General features: G+C 35.5%; 1 protein-coding gene across 1 annotated transcript in view; it reads left to right on the top strand.

Moving 5' to 3' along the window:
- Positions 1-238: 238 nt before the first annotated feature.
- Positions 239-17,816, top strand: part of LOC127871358 (uncharacterized) — a 41,818-nt gene continuing 24,240 nt past the window's right edge. Inside the window, exon 1 of the mRNA XM_052414167.1 lies at positions 239-748. Coding sequence (XP_052270127.1) covers positions 568-748 — 181 coding nt within the window. The 5' untranslated portion in view covers positions 239-567. The remainder of the gene's footprint in view (positions 749-17,816) is intronic.

Below are 17,816 nucleotides of genomic sequence, written 5' to 3'. Positions count from 1 at the left end.
TCAACGAGCATTGAAATACAACAAAACAGTACATCAAAGTTGCAATAAAATGCAAAGTGTTTCAGAAACTGCGCTTGGTTTAACAACTTAACAGCTTCTGTAGCGCGCAATTTGTGTGTAAATTTATCAAAACTTTTTGCTGAGGTGCAACGAAGCGTGACATTCCATGCATTATATTCTTTCGGCACGCTTCGCTATTTTTCGTTAAGGTAGTTTACCTACGACTTGTATACTGCATTCGCCTTAACGCGACAGCAATACAGCGTCGGTCATTTAATTTGTTTATGCAGATAGTTATGTGGCCGACTTTACGTGTGTGTTAATACCATGGAGTTGTATTTTTTTAATATAAAATCGGAAAATTAATACAACTATCGGAATAGACTATTTCGATTTTGCGCGAAGAGAATTTTTTTATTATACAATTTTATTTAAAAGTGTTTGAGTGCCAAGTGTGATAAATAGTAATAGTGAATGCTATAACGTGTTCTGATAATGATGAAACGTTGCACCTGCTGTTTTGATAGCCGCTAAGGAATTAGTTCGGATATTTTTTGCGTCGCCAACATGAGCGTTCGTTGGGTATGTACTGGAATTTTACTGATAAGCCTCTTTGGGCGGGCGGCGGCGGCGGCGGCGAATTGCCCGGATGCAGGGGTGGTGGTGGTTGCGTCTGTGTTCGCCACACTGGCGGTGGTCTTCATCGTTGCAGGAGTCGTCGGCTTCGTACTCTGGCGGCGTCGACGAGGTAAGGAGGCTTGGTTATGGCTGTCACTTAGTAATAAGTGTTCAATGAATTTGAGAGTGACGCTAATAAATGAGTATTCGACGAAGACTATTCTTTCAGAAATCATATGTTTTTTTATTTATTTTATAATTGTTATAAATATGTGAAAATTTCGCTTAATTGTTAAAAAAAAAAAATTCGGTAGGTGGCGTGATCATATGCGATTTTTACCGTCGGTAACGCACCTGTGATTTTTATCAAATACTACTATTAGTTATGGTAAACGTATGCCGTATATACACTGTATAACCTTTGTCCATCCCATGTCTGATCAATGTTGATTGATCACTCTTGATTCTTTTTCCGACTTGATTCTTTTTCCGATCTAGTAATTGATAAATAGTGACAGTTGTTTATACAAAATACATCCCGCATAGGACAATATCAAATTAAGCATATTACATCTTGTGTGAATAAACCCCGAGTCATTGGCAAAATAAATTTTATCACATAAACACAATTTTACAAGCAACGTTCTTCAAATACTGGTTACGACCCCCATCGACAGAATTTAGCTAACCATCTAGTAAGTAGGTCGGTTTTGCTGTAAAATAAGTTTTCTGTGATAGAATGTAAATAGCTTTGCATCTAATGTTTTTGAACAGCCAAACATTTCCGCCTACAAAAGGCTTTTCATAAAGATGTAGATAAAACATGTCACAGACGACATCGAGATAGTAGTATGTGGTTTTTAGAATTGAAGAACTTATCGAACATGTTCAGCTGTAGTATGAACTTCTATAGAAAAGTCTCAAAATTGCAAACTGAGACTGACATGCAGGCGTGAACACGCGGGGGTGTGGGTGAGGGTGGGGCGAGGGCCTGAAATATGCACACACACTTAAAATTAACTTCAATGTGCATATTTTAAAATAAAACTGAAAAAAAATCATGTGATGGTCGATTTTTTATGATGTTTAGTAAGCTTGTTTATTTAGTGGTATTACAATTTGTTAGACAAACGAGGACAAAATGCTCTCCACTTTAATGGAATGTGTATAGTGGTATACGACCTATCCTAGTCTATCCCAGGCGGCGATAGTATATCAATCAAATAAAATGAAATGCACTTGAATAATTTGAAGTTGCTATATTCTGAAAACGAAAGTCAATAACATATAAATCCATGATTCAATGATATTTTATAGGAAGTTCTGTTCTGTTGTTGAGGAAAGTAGCCAAAGGTACATACACGTGTAGGCGTAAGCTTCATCGCCCGAGGCATCGTTTTTACACATATTTTTCTACCTATCTTACGTCTATCTTGATCAAGGCTTTAATTGTCGTATTTATTTAATCAACCCTTCAAACGACATGTATCAAATATCTTAAGGCATTTTTCAGTTGTCGCTTAACGCATTATCGATTTTTTGTATTTCTGCTGAAAAGTTACTATGGTGATAAAAAGGTGACAAATATGTCAAGTATGTGGATGTATGTATATCTTGTTTACAAGTTTAATCCTTGTTATATAAAAACCGTCTTCCAAATTAATGCTGCTACTGAAGATGTTTTTGATATTTTAACGATCGATAAAAACAAATTTGAAGTTGTTCGTAACCTCACCGATGGCATTATAAGCGATAGCGATATTTGTGTATTATTAAAATAATGAAAACGCATGGTTGTCCAAAATTATATAAACATGTAAGAGATATAGAACTGCTCGCTCCCTGTTGCAACACGTGTTTTTTTCTTCTGTCCTTGTTGCCTATGTACAAAATACATGTCTGGTCGGGACAACGGTCGACCGCATGAGGAAATGCACATAACCCGTCACGTTTGAGGATACACTTGACATAAATATGGTTGACAATAATGTATGACATATTTAAGGTAAACACATTTTAAAAGGCAACTACAAAATCCTGAAGTTTTGAAATATAAATGGCAAAATTAATTTGTAAAAAATACGGTTACAAGAATAGGTTTACCGTTTACATTTTTGTAACCTGTTGGTTCCCTGCAAAAAGCAATAATCCTATCATTAAATGCCGATAAATGTGTTGTTGTTGGTGTTGACGTATTTGTCTTTATACGGTTCGAGGGACAATACGGGAAAAGGCTTAAAAAGCTCAGTAAGTTTTTTTTAACCCATTTATGCCTAGTGGACCCTCCCATCCTTCTAAATTGGATCAATTTATTTCCAAAATTAGGGATGTCTAGTATATTTATTTCTATATTAAAATATTTCTTACAGAAATTCCTTTAAGCAAACAGCGCAGACCCAGATGAGACGCCGCATCATGCGGCGTCTCATCTGGGTCTACGCTCTTTGCCAAGGCCTTTTTTCTAGACGCTAGGCATAAATTGGTTAATGATTTGAATGACACTTTTAATGCATGTGATCTAAGCAAATGAACAATTTGCCTCTGGTCATTGGCAAAAGATACGATTAACGATGGTCATGATTTTATGATAAATGTTTCATCATTCTATTTTTATGTTAATACATTTTGCAAAAAAACAAATAAATATATACTACACCGTTCCCAGATATTTAAGTGTGTTTTAATAGAGATTGTTTATCGCATCCGCAAAGGGTTGGTTCAAATGCAATAATAATATATATGTGACTTGAGGTACAAACGCCATCAACACTGGATTGGTGATGGTTGTGCTACAGTTTTAGTCAAGCAAAAGTGTCATTTTATAAAGGCCAATTGTTGAACAAACGTAATCGGTTTTATAAGTAAATATTAAGGTTACATATTTATTTCAATATCGTTTTAATATACACAAAAATTGTAATGTTTCTAATCACCAAGGCATGTATACAGTACATAATACCCTCTTATGTAAGTATACAGGCATAAGCTTGTATATCACACACAGCAATACACGTTTTCATCAAATTTAGACGTCCGTGCGTTAATTTGCATAACCCATACAGGCAATGGACTTATCCTGCCCGGGCGTGAAATTATAGGTAATACCCAAGTTTATACGCAGCTAATCCAGGTTTCAAACTTCAAATTCCGTGTGGATTACGGGGACTTAGATGACCAGTTGACACTCGGCCGTTTAACACATGTACCAACGAATGTTCTACCGCCAAGGTCGCTTACATTTTATTTAAAAAAAATGCTACTAGTGGATTGTTTTATTCATTATTTGGCAATTAAAATTATCAACATTTCAGAGTGAACTTGCGATCCGGCCTTCTGCCATTGGCAAAGTACATATATACACAAGAAAAATGGCCAAGACAGGGAATCATACAATATTACGATTTAAAGATGAACAAAAATGACAATCCTATAAACAAATAATATGTATGACTACTGAATACAGAACTTTATGTTTGTAAACATACATTTACAGGAACACATTTAACAGCTTGTTTGCGTGAGACATTAATAAAATTCATTTTACCAGCAACATATTTATAAAACATTTGAGTATTATGTTAGCGTACTGACGTGTGTACAAAAACACATAGACGACATGTTTAACTTTTTATTTTCATAACTACAGTAACTTTACTAAAAAGATTACGGTCGAAAGCTTATTCTGCCATTAAAGTTTTAGTAATTCGGTCCCGAACATAGCCAAACTATATCGTATTTATCACATGCCATGCCCTGCTTCCGATGTACTACAACCGTTACATATTTTTACTATTACACATGTGTAATGCAACAATTTAATTAAAGCGTTTTAATTGGCTTAGTTTTCGTTTATTGACCAATCGCATTTTGTTATTTTGCTGAAATGACGTTGCGACGTCAAAGACGTCACGAAATGTAAACAACATTAGGGATTTATCATCATGTTTGCGTAAATATTTATTAAATTTGCCCACTTAAAAGCATGTGATAAAAATGCCTTACACTCGTTGTCATATCATACCATATTTTATTAAACTCGCCCAGGAAATTCGTGAACTCGTTTAATTAAAATATAGTATATGACAACTCGTGCCAGATCCTATATATACGTATATATTAAAGCCATTAGCGCATATCAACGGTCTTCAGATGTGCGTCTCGAAAACCGAGGTCCTGTGACCACCAATTAATATGAGCCGTGCTCTGTGAAAAGTGGGTTTAATGTATGTGCGTAAAGTGTCGTCCCATATTAGACTGTGCAGTACGCAAAGGCTAATCAGGAACGACACTATCCGCCGACACTGGAGTTTTGTGTAGAAGAGACAGAAAATATCATAAAAGCGGCACGTGTCGTCCCTGATTAGCCTGTGCAGGCTACACAGGCTAATCTGGGACGACACTTAACGCACATGCATTAAACCCCCTTTCCACAGAGCCTGGCTCATATGTAGAATACGAACCACTCACATTCAATTTCACTAGACCAGGGACCTATACAAACAAAGTTTGTTTGTTTGTATAGGTCCCTGACTAGACTTATAAGCCCCATCGGCTAGTTTAGAACGTTCAGGACTTCATCATCATGACCACTATGCATATTTACGCCTTCATATATATTGTACATTTAAATTTTACATTAAATAGTTATAACATTGCGAGCGATGTAAAACATCATCATCAAAATTCACCACCTGAACTGAGGTTTTATATTAGTCATAACTATACATGCACATACAGCCCTATTTGACATTTTGTTAGGGTCATTCAGCACAGTTTAATCCCTCTTGCAAAGGATTAGACGTATAAGTACACGATACACGCAGTACACTTGAAATTATGTAAATGTACGTAAGGTTGTAGATTATCTTCGTCATAAATAACGCATTATCCATTGGAGCATTCCTTGTTTTATTTGGCTACTTAAGAAAATCGGCTTAAACTTAGCGATACTGTTATTTATTGTTTCGTTCTTTTTTTTAAAATCTAAAAAGTATTGCCATGTTACATAAGTATAGTTTTGCGAATTTACACCGAGGTCAAACCGTTGGTTGACCTCATAAGTATATGACCATTTCTTGAATGTTAAATTCACTTGCATAGCAAGATTATGAAAAAATATAATATATAACAGATGGCATACCAGTATTAATCTTACAAATCGGACAAAAATACTTCAATTCACGTGCATTTTATGTCAAAATGTGCCTCACTTTTGATATCACAGAATGGATAAAATAGTCCGCATATGGGCGATACTTTATGCGAATCCGTCAAGCCCCTTTTCCTCAAAGCGGGGCTCAAATTATTTGAGCAAACTGGGCATAATGCATGTGCGTAAAGTGTCGTTCCAGATAAGCCTTGCAGTCTCCACAGGCTAATCAGGGACGACACTTTCCGCTTTTATGACATTTTTCGTTTAAATGAAGTCTCTTCTTAGCAAAAATCCAATTTATAGCGGAAAGTGTCGTCCCCGATGCAGACTGCACAGGCTAATTTGGGACGACACTTTACGCACATGCATTATGCCCAGTTTTCTCAGAACACGACTCATTTAAAGCTTTAGTTTGGCCTTTAAACCAACTGCATGCCTGGACCAGTTGTAAAAAATATTTTGGTATTTTGCATATTGTAAAGCATGTTATAACGCTGATTTTTGAGGCGAAAGAAACGGCATATGTTTTTTCAAATTTTGTCTTCCGATAGATGTATTTTGTTCCACAATACAATATAAAATCAATACATATACTTTTTTTTGCAAAATACTCAGTCATTTTTATAATGATTTTTCTTATGGATTATCATAAGATATTTGTCTTTGGTCTTGTCGCCTCTTTTAAATTTGTTGAATATTGTGGTAAAACATTGAAACATTTTTGGAAGCCATTTTCATTTACTAACAAATAATACAACGTTTTCAGTTTCTTCATGTTTTCTGTGTGTCTTACTCCAACTTGTATACCAACGCCGGGCCATCGTTGTGAGTTGTAAAAAAACAATCAAATTTGATGAATTGATTGTAAATAATAATCGGACTTGCATATCTAAATATGACACGGGTTATCACTTAATTGGGCGGACGTTCTAAAAGCAACACAAATAGGTTCCATAACATCTGCATCTTTTATATATCCCTCGTCGCCGCTTCAAAAACAAAAGTTAAATATATATGGCAGCATAGTACTTTACTATTTTCTAAAAATATTATATTACTTATTGTCGAACGATTACGCGGTTATTGCGCCAAACAAAGAGATGTTTTATTCATGGTGTATCCCTTTAAACACTCTTTTGAACGTATCACGTAAATGCGATGGTAGCCTTTTAGATGGTCATTCTTTTCACCCCAAACGCTTTAACCCTTTCCAACCCAGAAGAAAAGTGAAAATGGCTATGTACAAACAGCGTAAAACCAGAACAGCCGGCGAGTAACTCGCAGTCTGTTCTGGTGTTATGCTGTTTGCTGCTCATAGGTATCTTAGGGTTGGAGATAAAGCCTTCAAAACTTGAATCTAGTAAGAAAGGTCTTTAATTAATTTTTACTTTCTAAGGGATTACAAAAGCGTTAAGATACGTATCTAAGTGGTAAAGAATTTAATACGTATAATAAGTGGAAAAGGTTTAATATGTATGCAAGTGGAAAAGGATTAAATACGTATCTAAGTGGTAAAGGGTTAAATACGTATCTAAGTGGTAAAGGGTTAAATACGTATCTAAGTGGTAAAGGATTAAATACTTATCTAAGTGGTAAAGGGTTAAAAACGTATCTAAGTGGTAAAGGGTTAAATACTTATCTAAGTGGTAAAGGGTTAAAATACGTATCTAAGTGGTAAAGGGTTAAATACGTATCTAAGTGGTAAAGGGTTAAATACGTATCTAAGTGGTAAATGGTTAAATACGTATCTAAGTGGTAAAGGTTAAATACTTATCTAAGTGGTAAAGGGTTAAATACGTATCTAAGTGGTAAAGGGTTAAATACCTATCTAAGTGGTAAAGGGTTAAAATACGTATCTAGAGGTAAAGGCTTAAACACGTATCTAAGTGGTAAAGGAATAAATACGTATCTAAGGGGGGAAAGGGTTAATCTGGGTAAAGTGAATGCACGTGCTGTCCTTTGCCTTTAAAGCCGCACCAAGTGTATGTCCAAAAAAATGGTATGTAATATAATCAATTGAAAATGTAAAAGAGGTGAGTTATAAATGAAAAGAGATATTAATTTAAACACTAACATTGTATCGGTCAAATGTATATCATTCTATAAACCGTTTGTCAACATGACACCTCAGTAATGATTTACAGACATAACATCAGCATGTAATTTTCATCGCAGAGTCGTTTATCATATTTATCATATCACATTTAATTGCTAATGAAGATATATTGCAATCGCGATACATCAAAGCAAATGACTTCACGCGTCTCACCGGGCAAATAGTTCGAATTCCGTGTTACAAAACGAGATGGAATGTCAACATGACTTTAATTGGTATAGGAGATATAATATGTAAACATTTGCTTTATAAGCTCAAATGTTTATCAGTTCCCATAATCCATTTCATTCCGATGGCCAGTAAAGCTCGAGTCCGTGTCGTCATAACCAAGAGCATAATTGCCCGCATGGGATGAAAATTTAAGAGTGTAACTATTTATGCTGTCTTTCAAGTTTGCATGCTGTTAATTCTGTAAAAGTCACATCGAACCATTTTATAAATTTATTTTTAGCGCACACAAGTTTCATTCTCTCAAGAATGTTAACTATGAAGGAAAATAACACCGTTACGGTACACTATTTCATTTCTGTACCAGAACGAACATACCAACCATACAATAGAGAGACAACAGGTGATGTGCCAGCAGCGAGTCAATCGGACAAGGCACTCGATACATAACGTCATCTAATATCTTAGTACAAGTATTTAAATTTAAAACGAGTCTCGTATATGAATATATTTCAGCTCGTGGCAAAACAGTAACAATTATTCCTACTTACCACCGTGCTACACCTCTTTTGCGGCTAAATATATTCAAATTCATTTTACATCACTATATCATTCGCTTTCAGCCCCAGGTTAAAAAAAACACATAAGCATACCATGATGTTAGATAGTTTTCCGCACTGTAAAATTATTAACGTCCGTGTTGTTCATTTATTTACCTGTAGTCAGTGTTTTAAGCGGCTAATAAAGTATGCAAATGAGGGTATAATGGGATGTAACGCACGACAGCCATGTTTCGATGTGGAAATGTTTAGTCCTTTTTTGTGAAATTAAAAACTACAATACTGGATTTCAGATGTATCAAATCCCTTCATGTATATCTAAAATTAAAAGCTAAGGCATACTCACAATCATATGAATGGGATGCTTTCTTTTATATAAGACAGGTGTAAATAGCACACCAAGAGAGATTATTAAATGCGATATAAAAGTTCTTAAGTCATTTGGACGACCGCAAACAGGTTTGTCTAACATGTGCACAAAAAAACTGACCAGACACGGAGATTTTAACCCATTTAAGCCTAGCGTCCTGAAAAAGGACATTGCAAACAGCGTAGACCCAGATGAGACGCCGCATGATGCGGCGTCTCATCTGGATCTGCGCTGTTTGCTTAAAGGAATTTCTGTAAGAAATATTCTAAATATAGAAATAACTATACTAGACATCCCTAATTTTGGAAATAAATTGATCCAATTTAGAAGGATGGGAGAGTCCACTGGGCATACATGGGTTAAACGAAACTAGTTATTAGGTGATGGTTCAGCTGAAATATAATGAAAAATAGAGACAGGCGTGGAGGACGCATTAATCAACGCTAACGACCAGTTTCCCGCCTTTTTAGGCTGGGCCACAGCGGACAATACACTGAGTCGTACATTAAGTGATAAAATCTAAGGATATCAGGTACACGAAATCTATTCGCGAGTATGTTATTATAACACAAAGAGTTGAAGATCACTGAAGGAGCCATAAATTGTTACAGGAAAATTTGACGATGATCGTTTGCCAACAAATTGTAGTCGACTGTGTCTAACGCCCGAGGGGAGTAGGGCAGCAATACGTCACAACCTGTATTTTGACCTCACCGACCTTTCTTGTGCGTTAAATTAGTATCCATAAAATGTGTCGTGTTCTGATAAAACTGGGCATAATGCATGTGCGTAAAGTGTCGTCCCAGATTAGCATGTGCAGTCCGCACAGGCTAACCAGGGACGACACTTTCCGCTTTTATGGTATTTTTCATTTAAAGGAAGTCGCCTCTTACCAAAAATCTTGTTAAGGCGGAAAGTGTCGTCCCTGATTAGCCTGTGCGGACTGCACAGGCTAATCTGGTACGACAATTTACGCACAGGCAGTATGCCCAGTTTTCTCAGAACGCGACACATAAATTCGCCTCTCTTGTTAGTGCGTTCAAATCGGTGCCTTATTTCTGACTAAGGATCTAGTGTTTGTATATTCGTGTTCTGATTCAATGTAGGAAATCTCGGCCACATATTTATTATTTGTATAGAAAAAGTAACCTCCTGAAAAAATAGCTGTACACGCATTATTGTTAAAATCCGCTCTTAATTCATAAACATGACGCCTTTCCCAGTTTTGAGAATTGACGATTACACTTCAGTGATCCCATTTATTTTCATTGATCGTTTCAAGGCCATGATCTCGTGTGTTTTTTCGTGAACCCAGTTTGTGCATTTATCGTTCCAAAGGGTTCAATCACAGTTTTGTGCATTGACCGTTCCATTGTTATCATCCTAGTTTTCCTCTCTATATTTTAGAGTTGGTGTTCTGTAATGCAAGAAGTCGATAAGAAGAACAATTTCTGTCATGGTGTAGTTTTTGGAGTTTCATTGATTGCTTTATCACAAATATTTATGAAATACTTTGGTATTGATAGCTGTGATTGGGATCTTATGTTCGTATTGAATGTGTTGAGTCAATTGTCGCACCTTGTTGCATTCATCTTGTTAGATTAATAAACAAATGGGTAACACCAATTGAATTTCGAGTTATGCAAACGATGACAATGTTCGAATATTTGTTTGATTTCAATTGTGGCCATTCAGCACTTAAAGGAAACCGAAATAGATCCGTTGGCAAAGCCGTAACGAAAGTCCAGAGCTCACGATTGAAGAGCGGATTAAAGAAATATTTGCCCAATAGAGTCCTATCTATCGTATACAATATTTACATATCAGATTTTACGATTAAATTTTAGCGTATATTGTAAGTAAATGGATCTCCGCGACTGTATGCAATCTGGACGCTTCGCACAAGCAAATATTCAAACTTCGGGGTATTTAATGTGCAATAACCACAGTGAACGAACTATCGCAAGCAAATGATCTAAATTTGGATTTTTGTGAAGCATTAAAAGCTCTGACACTTGATATAGCAATATTATAGATTCTGTCACATTAGAAAACATCATTATCATCATCAGTTTCAATAGATGTTCTTTTTCTTATTTTTATGCATGTTTTATCAATCATTAAGAGCAATCAAGACTTACAAAACAAATAATAAAAAACAAATCTGTAAAAAATGCAAATGAGTTCAGTGCAGCATCGCTTCACACGTTTCACCCATTTATGCATAGCGTCTAGAAAAAAGGCCTTGGCAAACAGCGTAGACCCAGATGAGACGCCGCGTAATGCGGCGTCTCATCAGGGTCTGCGCTGTTTGCTTAATTTTTTCTGTAAGAAATATTTTAAATATACAAAAAAATATACTAGACATCCCTAATTTTGGAAATACATTGACCCACTTTAGAAGGATGGGAGAGTCCACTTGGCATTAATGGGTTAAATGAGCGACAATAAATATAACCATATACCTCAGTGATTCTTAACTTTGTCGGTTGCATAGTAAAAGTATGAACTTAAAATACATATGTATGTCGATTTCAACTTCACATATTTCTTTCAAAACGAAATTGCATTGTACGAAAGAGAAGTTAACAATAAGTGAAAATATGATTAACATTCATAGCACATATGTATACAAGTCAGCAGCCCTTCATGCTAATATAAATTCAACAATTGCTTGGAAAAGTCGTAAAACCTGTTGATGCAAGACGAAAAACTAGTAAATATGGTTGCGAATGACAAGTTGTTTGGTGGTCTTGGTAATTGATTAGCCGATATAATGTTTGATGTGTAGTGATATACATGACAGCAAGGGGGCGGTCAAAGGTTAAAGAAATGTTAAGAGGTATTTTGGCTTTCTGGCGTGATAAATTTATTAGAAAAGCATACATGTAGCTGGTTCTGCATTATATAAGGATGACAGCTAGGAGGTTGGGGTTGTCACAGAAACCAGACAGCGCAAAGCATAGGTTGATGTAATGTGATTTATAAGACAGCAAGAGGGGCAGTCGGAGTTTAAAGAAATGTTTAGCGCTATTTTTAATACTACTACATTGATATCTGCCTAATATAATGGTCCCTGAAATAATTTATACTGCCTCTCTTTTATCGTAAACATCACCTGCTATACATGTATTACATAACGATCGGTCAGTAACCTGTTATTCTCTATATACCACGTCAAAAGAGTTTATATCAGTCAATGTTTTAAGTTTGGTCAAATTACTCGAACTCCACTATACAATTATCATTTTTGGTGAAATAAAATCGCATTAAATGAAACAATCACTTTGAATCCAAGGTGCAATACATGTTTAACACAAAAGCAAATAAAACAGCGAAACACATTTTACAAATATTAAGCGAAAATGCTGATGTTATAATAAAAAGTCCAAAGAACATATTTATTCCAGCTTAACACCATGCGTCCTAACGATTATACTTATTGGTTCGGCATTATATTAGGGTGATAATCGTCACAGAAACCAGAACTCACAAAGCTTACGTTTATTATATGAACATAATTATTTATAAACGGCACCATATTTGCCGTTTTGTTATTGATTTTATACCCCCAAAAAAACAAAAACAACAAAAACAAAGCATATGATGAACCATATTTTTTTAATTATATTGATTCGTCTGGACGTCGGTAGATTCCCTAAGTAGTTTCCAGTACAAGTGTGTTATTTTCCCCAGTCAAGGAGAACCAACGGTCCCAACGACTTGTTTAAAAGTGTGGCTTTAACTGAGTATTATATGCTTGTTCGCTTATCATTGAGTGTAAAACTTAGCTAATTGGAATTGCATATAGACTGTTTATTATACAGTTTTATATGTATGATTAAGTAAATCATAAGCTAATCGTATACAATTTAACATAGATGATTGTGAAATTGTATTCATTTAAAATTAACCCGCGTTGATAATATTTAAATCAAAGAAACTGTATTGACCAATCCTGATAATATTTTGACTTGATTGTTATACAACTGATTTGGCGTGTTCATTCTTATATATAAATGCTTATCATGCTAAGATATAAAAACTTACATTGCATCATATAGTACCTATAAATAACATACATTGCATCATATAGTACCAATAAATAACATACATTGCATCATATAGTACCTATAAATAACAAGTATATTGCATCATATAGTACCTATAAATAACAATTATATTGTATCATATAGTACCTATAAATAACAAGTATATTGCATCATATAGTACCTATAAATAACAAGTATATTGTTTCATATAGTACCTATAAATAACAAAAATCAACCCAACCAAACATTAAATGTAATGTATGGATCATGATCAATCAAATAATTTCGTACACACACCCGTTCACCCCGCAATGTCCTTGAAAGCAGAAAATCATAATACAAAAACAGCTTGATATAAACGCCTATAATCCGAATGCATCATGTAATCCAAAACGGTTTAAGGATATGAAATTAACAAATGTACCGTAAACTCTTAAGCGGTCTATTTTCCACTCGAAAGTGACGGAAAGAAAGGAGGCTGTGTTCTACTCAAATGTTTTATATCTTTCTTTATAAACCATTAAATATAGATCAAAACGAAGTACGTTTTTCATAGATTGAATTTAAGCCCGAATATAAATCTTAATACATGACATCTATTATATAGTACAATGTTTATTGAAGGTTGACAAGAGGATAAATAGTGGTGTCAGAAAATAATATTATTTTACAAGTGAATACTATGTCCGTAGGCATGTTATTTATTTCATTTAGTTTAAAAGTATTTATGCGATGCTAAATCTTATAAAATGAAATGAATAATATACTAAATGCGTATTGAATATTTTAAAAACATTATTTGCCTCACTTGGCTGTACCGAGACTCGAAGCATTGGTATTCATATTCGCGGGTTTCCCAAAAATAGCGTTTGACAAAGTGTACAGCTCTTATTATATGTGCATTATTGTCACACATTTTTAGCTAAAATACTATTAACTGTTGTGGCATTTGGGGTTTAACTATGAGAAAAAAATGCATTTGAAAACATTCAATCGAGTGTGTGTTGCTACAATTATGGTCGTCAAATTGGTACAGACAAGGGACTTATAAAGACACCTGCATTTTCCTATTCAGTAAGCAAGTGATTTCACAAATTTGCAGCACTATATTGCTGTCGCCTGCTTCATTTAGACGTCAGCATGTCAAACCAGCCGCCGAATTTCGATGATCTACAGGCGTTGGACACCTGTTAATTACCTCTATATTTAGTCGCGTGTCAAAACAATAGACAGCATAACATTGACCGTGCACTTAGCGACCCGTGTCAACGGAACATGACCATTAAGCTATGACCCATACATTCCAGGTGTGTTAACATGTACTGCAACAGTTGCAAAACATTAACCCATCAAACCGTCATCTTGAATTGAACATTTATTTATCTATTTACGTATACGAAAGCAAAATCAATTAATCTCTCCGCATGCATTCTAAGGGGCAAGTGCAATTCGCTTCGTAATTAAGATTGCGTTTCAGACTAATGCAGAAAATAACCAGATAGAAGAGTTGACATTTATATAGTTGCACTTAAATTCTGCTTCGGCCATTTCTTCATGTTTAATGTCAAGACATTGTCGTCGCATGTGATTTGTTTTTCATCGATAAACAACATACTTGAGAAATTACTTTTAGTATTATGGCGTTTAATAGAAATAAATTGAATTTTAACCAATACGTACAATTGTAATCCTCGTACGATTATAAGGCAAGCCACTGTGCTACGGCTGAGACGTTGTTTCTGTTATACCGGTAAATGTTTTTGCCATGTATGACTAATAATTGACTATGGCTTATGGATTGTTGTTACAAATTGCCCTTTATGGCTTTCTCAGCCTTACTTTTGTACCGTTGGGCATTTAATGCGATCATTAAATCTGCGCGCAGAGATTTGACTGGAACCAGCATAGCTGGATCAAATCCCTGCCTTCATAACCAACCACGTAATGATAACCTAGCCACGTGGTACAATAATTTTTCCGTTTTTATTTTTACTTTTTATAATTTAGGTAATTTATAGTTAATTATGATTTTTAATTTATTTTCAAAATACAAAAGAAAATGATATTACTTTTCATAATATAGTACTTAAACAACACAAATAAAATCCTACAAAATCTGGTAGGATTTTCTTGTGATGGCAGAGATTGTATGTGAGAGCAAGGAACGACAACTCTGCATGGAGATTGTCGATCATTATGGGACTGTTAAACAGTCATGGACATGGTCAAACCCTTTGAGACAGCGTCACCAACGAAAACACACATCAATACTAGCATCATGATATAAGAAGAGTTTGGGAAACAATTAGCCATTTAAAGCGAGTTTATATCAGCCTTTTTCTGGTAAAACTGGGCTTAATGCCTGTGCGTGTCGTTCAATATTAGCAAGTGCAATCCGCACAGGCTTATCAGGGACGGCACTGCCCGACTTATCCATTTTTATTTGGAAGAGAATTTGTTCAACGAAACATTCATTTGAAGCGGGAAGTGTCATCCATGATAAGCCTGTGTGTACTGCACGACAGTTTACGCAAATGCATTAAGACCCGTTTTTACAGAACGCGTCTCATATGATTTACATGTCAACACGTCAACCTCGGGCTATTAAACCAACATATAAATAGGAATTAGGAATAGTATCATCACTGAAACATTAAATACTTAAATCAACTTTATAATGAACAAGTGGACGCCGATACCGACTTTTTTTCGTATCTGTTGTAAATCGAAAAATGTGTCTATGTAAGTTATAAACGAATCTAACCGATAATAATAGGATTCCATTTTGTTTATTTTTTACTATTTCTTCGGGAATTTAATCTAGTTTTAATTTATTTAACGTTTTATCTGCTTTGAAAACACGAAAAAAGATCGAATATACTCGCTTTCAGTAGTAGGGATGAAACGAGTGCCCCAAAACGAATTGGATTCGCAAAAATTAGCCGCGTATCAGGTACAAAGCTTTTGCCAACTATACCGGGTCGGGTCGCTAATTCATGAATGGGATGATGCAGGATTTATTTGTAGATAGATTGAACTGTCTTTCAAATCAGTTTAAGCAACGTGTTTATTCCAGATTATGGAAATACTTGCCTCAAATGCAAGTAAGTCGATTAATGGTATTGTGTTAATGATAAACAAATTGACCAAAAACATGGCGAATTTCTGAAACGGACTCTGCCTTGCAAGTCCATATTGAATCGGAATTTAAGTGATAATTAATAGGCTCACCTGAGCAATAAAGTAAGAGAAGCTTTGTGTTCGACTGAAAATGTGTAGATTTTGTATGCTTTTTATACCCCCACAAACGAAGTTTAGGGGGTATATAGGAGTGAGCTTGTCTGTCGGTCTGTCGGTCGGTCTGTTGGTCTGTCGGTCTGTCTGTCGGTCCGTATTAAGTGTCCGCTCTATAATTCAAGTTGTTTTCATCCGATCTTCACCAAACTTTGTCAGATGTTGTATCTAGATGATGTCTAGGTCAAGTACGAATATGGGTCATGACGGGTCAAAAACTAGGTCACGGGGTCACTTAGTGCGTTTTAAACATTGAGCATGGTGTCGGCTCTCTTACTCAAGTAGTTTTCATCCGAGCTTCACCAAACTTGGTCAGCAGTTGTATCTAGATGATGTCTAGGCCAAGTTTGAATATGGGTCATGCTGGGTCAAAAACTAGATCACGAGGTCACTTAGTGCGTTTTAAACATTGAGCATGGTGTCTGCTGTGTGTGAAGACAACATGCAAAATATTTCGTGCCCATGCGACATGTGGCGGTATTCGTTACGCCTGTGACAAAGCTCTAGTTATCGTTGTAGCCAATACATAATTAAAATGGAATGATTTGAATGCCATACAATACTATACTTTATTTTCACCAAAGTGATGTATGCTTAATAAATAGCAGCATGTTTAAGTATTTTAGTCAATATTTGATTAATAATACTATTTCTTATATAAGGTTAACTGTCTGTATTTCCGACGTGTTCATTCGCTAAAGAAAAAGAATTATTATATGCAGTTTTGTTTTTTGAAATAACTTATTTCAATCTTGACCCGAACTGACCCAAATTCAACGGGATTTTACATTTCGATCCGCCGGCATGATCCGATGAAATGTGTCTTGCTCTGATAAAACGGGGCATAATACATTTGCGTAAAGTGTCGTCCCAGATTAGCCTGTGTAGTCCGCACAGGCTAATCAGGGACGACACTTTCCGCCTAAACTTGATTTTCGGCAAGGAGGGACTTCCTTGAAACTAAAAATACCATAAAAGCGGAAAGTATCGTCCCTGATTAGCCTGTGCGGACTGCACAGGCTAATCTGGGACGACACTTTCCGAACATGCATTATGACCAGCTTTCACAGAACAAGACACAAATTGTATAACCCGTTTGAGCCCTATTTAGTAGCGTGATTTCTTTTCCTAGAATAGATGATGGTTATGATTTCGAAGTTGCCTTCGTTCAATTAAAACACACAACGACAAAGAACAAGAATGATATAAATTAGTTTGCATATTTAATTTTATAGAACGTAAACAAACATAATCGCGGGCAGATACGAGAACAACGCCATGTGCTTTCGTTGCACCTACTAAGGCGTGTGCGCGAATTATTTTGGAACGCTCTTGTCATTTCCTTACCCGAATAAAACGTGCAATTATCGTGAGTCGCGAAATATGAACTAGATAGCTCTTGCATAGATATTAAACAGAACAGAACAGTCAAATTGTATATTGGTAATGCGATAGTGTGATGATTACGGCGTTGAAATTATCGTCT

This window comes from Dreissena polymorpha, chromosome 3, assembly GCF_020536995.1.
Source record: "Dreissena polymorpha isolate Duluth1 chromosome 3, UMN_Dpol_1.0, whole genome shotgun sequence".
Taxonomy (NCBI): Eukaryota; Metazoa; Mollusca; class Bivalvia; order Myida; family Dreissenidae; genus Dreissena; species Dreissena polymorpha.
This window is presented reverse-complemented; position numbering and strand designations above follow the sequence as displayed.